The 9,278-nt window shown below is 41.9% G+C and overlaps 1 protein-coding gene across 1 annotated transcript; it reads right to left on the reverse strand.

The window, feature by feature from the left end:
* Nucleotides 1-3,798: 3,798 nt before the first annotated feature.
* On the reverse strand, nucleotides 3,799-8,538 carry LOC118322142 (polypyrimidine tract-binding protein 1-like; the record flags this gene model as incomplete). Its single annotated transcript, XM_035653729.1, is given in 4 exon segments — nucleotides 3,799-6,704; nucleotides 7,683-7,760; nucleotides 7,910-8,126; nucleotides 8,446-8,538. Coding segments are annotated over 4 exon segments (521 nt in total), but the record flags the coding sequence as incomplete, so codon positions are not given.
* Nucleotides 8,539-9,278: the final 740 nt, after the last annotated feature.

Below are 9,278 nucleotides of genomic sequence, written 5' to 3' on the forward strand. Positions count from 1 at the left end.
CACGCAGTAACCCACACCACAGTACACACACTCACACACACGACACACCACACACTGGACACGCCACACACACTCCTCTCTCACACTCACACGACAACGCTAAGGTTAGGGGTTAGTCAGTTCTCACGATTACAACATGAAATCGCAGGATGTGAGTTGGATCGTTTCAAGATCAGTGGGAGACAACAAGGGAGGAACAATTCCTTCAGAAGGAGGAGGAGGAGGAGGAGGAGGTAACTAACAGCTGAGGGTAATCAATAATTAAAGTATTAATGTACTATATTTTGTGGAAGAAAATTACAATTAATGATCTGTCTACTAAATTGAACTTAAGAAAGCGATCACCATTGTTCGACTACGACTCATAATTATACTTAACTATTGAAAGTTTTGTTACATCAATATCAGAATGTATTTGCGCACAGATTATGTTATTTATATGTTTATATTTATATACATACCAGTTGTGCTGTGAAGAATACAATATTTATTATTTTGTATGTATATGTACATATATATCATTTTAGGAGACTGTAATGATGCTGGTCCCGGTATCGGACATCTTCCATTGCTTCTCTGCTGTGTGTGGGTTGGTTGCTGCTGTTGCATGTCTCACAGCAGCACACACACATTTTCCTGCGCTCTGCAGCTCACCGAAGGACAAAAACACACCTCGGCTGGAGATGTGAACACTTAATTTACAGGCAAATGTATGAAAATATATCAGTGTGTGTAGAAAATTTAGACTGTGGGAGATTCACAATCTACAGCACAGAACAAGGTAGATGGAAGTTTGAATATCAGGATGTGAATTTCCTACAGTGTGATACAGAATATTATCAGATTATACAGTGAAAACAATCTCCTTAAATTCAACCTCAGGGATGAAATGAAACCAGCCACAGCAGCACACACACACACACACACACACAGTAAACACAGGATTAGGAATAAGGGAGGAAGAGAAAAGCTCCAGAAGCTCCGTTTGAATGTCATTCTGTAACCAACAGCACCACCTACTGTCCACAACAATACAATACAACCACAATCACTCATTCTGAGCAATAATGAGTAAAGATTAAGGACCATAAGGAACCTTAAAACTTAACTAAATGAAAATGTCTCAGGCACGTTCGTCCAATGACTCCATCCCAACTAGGCTGCTTAAAGAAGTCTTACTCTAAGTTGGCAGATCTTTACTGGATGCATTCAGGCACCAACGCAAGTCTAATCTGGAAACAGTGGGCATGAAAATGAATGTATCCGTCTATTTTTCTCCTTTTAATCAGTTCTCATGATTCAAAACATTATTCATCTGAGGAAGTTCTCATTTCCTCCCAAATCCAAACCAGATCTAACAGCTGAACACTTTCAAGAGACTATATACTTTTATTTAATGAAAAACAATTGAAGTAATAGCTAATGAGTGATGAGACTCAACTTCTTTTTTTTTTTTTGGCCTTTATGCCTTTATTTGACAGAGACAGCCGAAGACAGACAGGAAAGGGGGGCAGAGAGAGGGGATAACACGCAGCAAAGGGCCACAGGTGGGATCCGAACCCGGGCTGCTGCAGCAACTCCGTACACGGGTCGCCAGCTCTACCGACTGAGACTCAACTTATTCTAACTGAAAACTGATCGAACAACCAGAGCAAAAAACTACTGAAGTTTTTGTCCTGGCACTTCAGGATTTGGGATGTAATGAAATCAGTTGACACTGCAGGTTACCTGATGTTTGCCCTGACAGTGACTGTGGCTCACTTTGTTTCAGCTACAAGTTAAAAGTAGGTAGAATTTATCATCCCCTCCCACAAGGTAGCATCAGAGTGGACTCTTAGGATGGAAATCATTCTTGCACATGATAACTGTTGAACTGAATTTGTTTTACTATTTGTCCTATTTCACTCAGGTTTAACAAGTTAATCAATAGTTGCATTTTCTGTTTGGTCAGAGGTTCAAATCCTGACAAGAAAACTGTGTCAGACTCTTTGAACTACTTTGACATAAAGCAGGGCTTAGAAATGTTCCACATCTTTCGTACAGTTTGCTTCTTTTGTTTCATCTAATCTTCACCAAACCCTGTGCATAGCGCTGTAGATACAGGGCAGAGGTCAATGCTGTCTATTTGAATAATAATACGATGAATAATAACAATAATTTCATTATTAATATGAACCGTATTTCATGTTTTAGTAAAGTCCAGTGATTTGACACTAACTGTGTGATTGCTTCAATCAATCAGACATTATTATTTTCAGTCTATATTTTGCTGATTATTCATATTTGTGTAATTTTTTTTTAATGGCCGTCAATGGGAGTCATAGTCTGAAACTCTATACATGCAAAAGTCATTGAACCTGGTACGCAGGCCCATGGAGACGTGCTAAACATATTAAAACGTATTTAATAGCACCACCATGTGGTCGGTTATTTTCCTTGGATAATTGATAAACGATGATATTATTATTATGTGGCGGTGTTGATTCCCCAAGTCTCAACTCAAGGAACAGGAGCCTGAGAATCAGTTCCCAACCGTATTATAAAAAAATAAATAAAAACCACTTGGACTTACCTCAATGACTGTTATAATGATAATAATAATGAAATAATGCCTCTTTAATAAAGGGGAAAATGGGTAAGGAGTTTAATGAAAACAAGACCATAAATAAATAAGTAAGCCTGCAGGCAGCAGGTAACTGGGAGGAACTGGTGCCTCTAACAGCGTTCACTCTCTCACACCTTAGTGACTTTATCTAAAAAGTTATAGTGAAGTCCAATGATTTCATACTAGTTGTTTTTCAAAGACAGTTAATAAAGATTTAATTGAGGCCATTTGACAATAATGCTGTCATAGAGGTTCATATCTTGAAGAGCTCATAGTACCCTATTACCCCTCTAGAACACTACGTTCTCTGAATGCTGGGCTACTTGTGGTTCCTATAGTCTCTTAAAAGGTAGAACAGGAGAAGCCAGAGCCTTCAGTTACCAAACGCTCCTCTCTGTGGAACCAGCCTCCAGTTGTGGTTCTGGAGGCAGAACACCCTCCCACATTTAAGAGTAGGCTTAAGACGTTCCTCTTTTGATAAAGCTTATAGTTAAAGCTTGGATCAGGTGAGTTACCTGAACCATCCCTTAGTTATGCTGCTATAGGCCTAGACTATCGGGGATCTCCCATGGGTGCCACTGAGCTCTCTCTTCCTCTCTCTTCTCTTTTGCACTCATTCATGTCCCATTAATGGCATGTTACTTAACTTCACTTCTTCCCCAGAGGTTCTTGTGTTTTCTCGGTCTGCTGTGCACTTTGTCTCTCTCTCAGTTATATTAAGGTTTATGGAGTGATGATTGATATCCAAGATTTCACTCACATTTTACTTTTTAATAGTTAAAAATTAAAAACTTAGAACCCTGGCTTTATGCAATGTGCCAGTTTTAATATGATAATGCCTCATTGCATATTCAGATATAACATATTCAGAAAAACATGTAAATCAAACAATAATATGAGCGACTTGACGTTTTATGCTTCATCTGGTCTGTAAGATTCTTTTTCTGATGTTCTTCAGTTTGCCATCCTCACAAAAGTTCATTATAGAAAAGAAATCAGACGACACTTTGTAGATAAAAATGATTTAATCTGTTTTTTTTCTATTGTGACCAAACAGGTGTATAGCTCAGAACCTGGTTCGCCCACTTGAATCAATAATATACACGTTTCATCATATATAAAACCAACAATCAGCTCTCAGAACGTTACTGTAGGTATAAAACACGTATGTACAATTACCCACCCACCCTCCACCTCTTACTGACCCACTGGTCCCAGTCCTGCCTCACCCGTCTCACCCAACGCCGAAGGTCTGTGATGCATTCAAGTCACCTGGGAAAGACTGACAGATGTAAACGTGTCCTGTGTTTGTGGTTTCTGTTGACAGCAGATCGGATAATAAATAAACTATTTACATCCAGGAGGAGCGCTCTCATTGGTCCATCTGGGAGAAACAGCTGCTCACATCTGTTTGGGACTCGCTGAGGACCACTGGGACGTTTTCCCGTGTGGCGTTACAGTCGATCTGTGTTTTGTCCGTTTATTCAAATGTATTTTGTGTTATTTCAAATTCTTACTGTACGCAGACGTAATGTGGGACGAACTGAAACTGCTCACTGAGTCCAAAGCACAACAGTGACCTCTGCAGCCGGGCGGCGCAACTGAAGGAGGTTAACCCCAATCCTCCCCCAGAACCACCAACAAGCAGGAGCCCAGAGTCCTTTGTCACAGTTAACCTCTTTATTAAAAACTGATCCACGATCAAACTGCAGTTGTCGTTTGCAGAAATTCAACAAAGAAATATTTTAAAAAAACGTTGCATTCAGTCTGGAGTTGGAGATTAAAAATATAAGATAGCAACAAAAGCATAGATTCTGCACCATTTCCTGCTGGATTCTGATTGGCTGGTTTATACACAGTCATCAATTTGATCCTGAATATCTGACAAAGGCCGTTTTTGGTCCCTAAAACCATGAACCCAACTCAATAGAGACTAAAGTTCTGCCAGCAAGTCGGTGGAAAACCACCCAGCGACGAGACGTTTCATGCTTCATCTGTCAGGGCGGTGACATGCGAGGTGCTAGTTGTGCTCTCTGCGCCATATCTGTGTTTCACTCAGGAAACAAGGATTGGAGAATGGAGGGAGAGCATTTTAATGAAAGGCGCGTCCTTGAGTAAGGGCGTACATTCCTTAGCAGCTGTTCAAGCATCTACTAGGATTGGTATGCACCGAGATCTCCCATCTGGTGTTGCAAGACCACCAAAACTCTAAATCCACTGGCAGATGTTTAACTTTCATCTGGGACAGACCAACGTTACGAGAACTGGAGTTCAGGTAGAAGGAAACCTTCTCGGAGCTTCTGGAATGAGACAGGACTTCAGTTTGTTCTGGAAATCAAAGAGGAAGAGGTCTAGTTTCATAATCCCATCTACCGAACCTCCCGGGTGTTTTGAATGCACCATGTCTGTTCAGGTGGACGTGTGAGCGGCTGGAATGTCGACGTAATAATATTAAGACACACAGATAAACCAAACCAGCTTCTGGTTTCAGTACGGTTCTGACGGCTGCGGGGCTTATTCTCCGTCAAACTTTCAGAATTAAGAGGAATTGACACCTGATGTACGACTCAGCGCTGCGTTGAAGGCACTCCACTTTACATCTGGTTTAACAATAGAGACTGAAGTCGCACTGGTGGGCTGAATCCAGTGAAGCGGTAGAGAAATCAATAAAAAGATTCCCACAGGAAAACACCAACAGAGCCTAAAGTTCACCATAATTGTGTTTTAAGTCTTTAAAACCAGAAACCTGAGGCAGGCGGATTTGTTTGCATCTAGAAGGCCGTTTTTGGTTTCAGCTGTAGTGGATCACAAACTTTTATAAATAAAACCGTTGAGAGGAGCAACGCGACAGAAAATACAAGCTAACATCATGATTCACAAATCCAACAGAACACCAAACAAACAAAACAACATTCGTCTGCGGATTGTAAAAGGCTGCGGAGCGGCGGGAAGAACCGCCGAGCTCGCCAAGACACCAAAAACCCAACAAATAAAAGTTCAGGAATGATTAAAATATTGCTACAATATTTGATTTGAATAAAACATGATTGCATACATGGAAATAAAGAAATCAAAAAGGAATAGGAAAAAGAGAATTGCATCTAGGACTAAAGACCCAGCAAACCCGCTAAAACAGAATCAGTTCACATGTTTGACGCTACAGTAACCAGCAGTACAAAACACTAACATAAAGGACTGAAAACACCAATAAAATACACAGAAAATATGTATATATCTGTAATACATCTCATCAACAGTAAACCTTTACCAACTGTAAACCTGTTCTTTGCCAATTTACAGAGGCATGATGGGAGATTTTTTTAAAAATTTTCTTTTAAACATGTCAAAGTCGAGGTCACTCTGACTCCAGGAATAAGGCACAGGGATCATCTGAAGGCTAAACCAAGCCTTTCTTAACAAGGCCCGGGCTAAGATCTGACAGTTTGAGGGTAAATGTGTGACTTCCCAAACTGTCAGAGCTGATATTTTAAAGACCGAAGTGTTACCTCAGAGGGGAAACTTCAAAGAAGAGGATTAGGACCACAGGAAAACCACTGGGAATCTGAGATTAAAGAAGAATTCTGAAGACAACTCCAGTCCCGAGTAATTAATTTAGAAGGCTGACTTTAATTCCTTGATTCTGGAATTGAAGTCAAAAGGCAAGAGTGGCTACAAGGTATCAACTCAAAACAAGGAGGACACGAATACGAGTCCGAATTCTGACTACAATCTGAGAATTACTGCTTCTGAGATTAAAGGCAGAATTCTGACTTCCACCAGTGACCTCAGAACGGACCCTAATCCTCTTTGAAGGCAAAAAAAAAAAAACCTACAAAAATAATTTAACACCACACCAGACTTCACGGTGGTTTCTGCAGACATGCGTTGGAATGATCGGAGTGTAGTGGACACCGTTGAGTACACTCTCGGAGGAGCGTGGAGGATTCAGATGCTAAAGTCTGAGGCTCAGATGGAGGACTTGGAGAAGGAGACCCGCAGATGGTGGTTCTCGCCCAGGTCATGGTTGTGAAACTCAATGAGGGACTCGATGGCCTCCTCCACTGAGCCCATCTGGATCAGAGCCATCTTGTGGTCCTTCCTGAAGGAGAAACCAACAGGAGGTTATCAGACTCTACGGGAAGTTCACATGATTAAATATAAAGAATGGAGGAGCTTTGGGACAAGACATGAAGGACTGTTACGGGACAGGGCAAGAATGGAAACTTCAGGACAAGTCAAACCCAGAGACTTTAGGGCCAAAGACAAGAATAGAGTTTTCAGGGCAACTGTGAAGACTTTGGGGCAAGGACAGGGACTTGAGGGTAAGGATAAAGGTTTTGGGACTTGGTCAAAGACTTCTGAACATGTATTATTGTTCTGAAGCCTTCAGAACAAAGACAAAGGCAAGAATGAAGGCTTCAGAACAACGATAAAGGTTCTGGCAAAGAACGAAAGCTAAGGACCCGGAGAAAAGGTTTCAGGGCAAGAACGACCAGGGCAAGCACAGGGAAGGAAGTCCAGGGCAAAAAGTAAAGCAAGGTATAAAGCATCAGGGTAGGATAGGGGCTTCGGGACACAGCATGAATTGAGAGATGCAGGACAGGGCAAGGACATGGTGGCTTGAGGGCACGATAACAATAACTGTTTTAGGATTTGGACAAATACTTCAGGACAAAGATAAAGGCTTCTGAACAACGAGGAAAGCTTCAGGGCAAAGACAAGTGCTTCATCGTAAGGATCCAGGCAAGCATAAAGGCTTTGTGGTGGGACAAGGACACGGACTTCAGGGCAGGGCAAAAAGTCAGGAACATTAGGTCGAGGGTTCATGACAAGGACATGTGGCTTCTAGGCAAGAATAGAAGCTAAGGAACGAGGGTAAAGGTTTCTGGGGAACAGCAAAGGCTTTCCACAGGAACGGAACTTCAGTGCAAAGATGGAGACTTCAGAAGAAAGACGGACATTGGGATTAAGGAGGTCAGTGCGAGGTGCAGGAGACTGAAGAGAGAGAGAGTAATTAATTAATTAAGACATGGATCAATAAAGCTTTGGGTACAGAGAAAGAAAGTGGGTGACTCACTGGAAGAACTTAAAGGCCTTGACCGTGGCTCCTGAGCTGGAAAACAGCATCTTTAGGTCGTCCTCAACCACAGACGGGCTACAAACATAAAGGTAACATTTGCATCAAAGACACATTACCCCCCCATACTGTCTCACATGGTTGAGGAATGTTTCTGGTTGTTTCAGCCTGGTGTCGGTGTATAAAGTGCAGCCAGGTGTTCATGATCCTGCAGTGGAAGGACTTACGGGATGTTGGAGAGGTGTAAGGTGGCAGATGGTGGGAAGATGTTAGAGTAGTTTTTGGAGCCGGGCTTCTTGAAGCGGTGCAGGGGGGAGTTACTGTAGTCTTTGGTTAGACCCTGGTCCTCGTGGCCTTCGCGGGGAAGCTGGACGCTGGTGTGTTTGGACAGCGTGATGCGCAGAGACTTCCCGTGCAGCTGCTGGCCGCTCAGGTGGCTCATGGCTGAAAACCAGACAGGAGAAAAACGCTGCTCAAATTCCTGAATCGATTATTTATTTATTTCATTTTTCTTTTCCTGTAATACATGAGCATTTTTATTTTATTTATTGCATTCTTTAATATGTTTTTCCAGCACATTTCAGGACTAGAATGCTAATAATGTATATTATACGTATGTATATGTAAGATGTCTAAAATGTCCTACCTATCTCAAGATATCACCGCTGCCGAGCCTATAAAAATACATTCTAACTCCAACTGTTACCAGAAGATGTCCAGATAATTAGATTGTAGTCTCGAACTGTTGGCCTAAAGAAGTTACCTAGCTGAGCCTGTGTGCTGTCAGACATCTGAACCAGAGCATTCTCCTTCTTGTTGAACAGGATCTTCACTCTCATCACGTCACCATACACACCTTAACAGAGCCAGATACAGATAAAAGGTTAAATTATTGTTACACAGGAAGTCACACAAACACAAGGATCTACACAAAGCTAGGCCTGTTAAACCCGACAGAGAGCGGTGCCTGAAACTGGTCTGACTGCAGCCTGCCAAGCCACTGACCCTTAGTCTAATGGTCAAATTAAACGTATATGGAGGAGGTTTAACTGAGAGACGGGGACTCACTCTGACGTAAGTGCTGAGTGTAAAACCTGGAGGTGAAGGGAGAAGCAGCACTGAGACGCTGCCGTCGAAAGCGGGAACGCTAACGAATATGTGAATTTCATTTAGAAGGCAGGAATTTCTGAATGTTATACACAGGAAATGCAGTGAGGAAATTAAGGGTAAGGGTCAGAGAAAATTAAAATGGCAGATTAACACCACGTAGGAGCTATGAATTATGGGAGTGTTGACTAAAAAAAAAACCAAGAGCAGCTGATTCAGCACTGAGGACATGCAAACTGAAGGAAACCCAGCATGCAAACTCAAAAACTCAGGTTTACTGAAATAAGATGAAACAAATAAATGCAGCTTGGATAAGAAAGTGAACCACAGAGGCAACTGGAAAATGCTTCTCCACCTCAGTACGATGGAGGGGAACCAAGTTCAGTTTACAGCAACACCTCCAAACACACTGGAATACGTTTAGATTGAGCTTTCAGCGTCAGCCACTAATAAGTGAAGCTCACAGTTCAGTCACATCTGCAGGTTTTT

The sequence above is a fragment of the Morone saxatilis genome, unplaced genomic scaffold (genome assembly GCF_004916995.1).
Source record: "Morone saxatilis isolate NCDOM2014 unplaced genomic scaffold, NCSU_SB_2.0 Contig12, whole genome shotgun sequence".
In the NCBI taxonomy this organism is placed as follows: Eukaryota; Metazoa; Chordata; class Actinopteri; family Moronidae; genus Morone; species Morone saxatilis.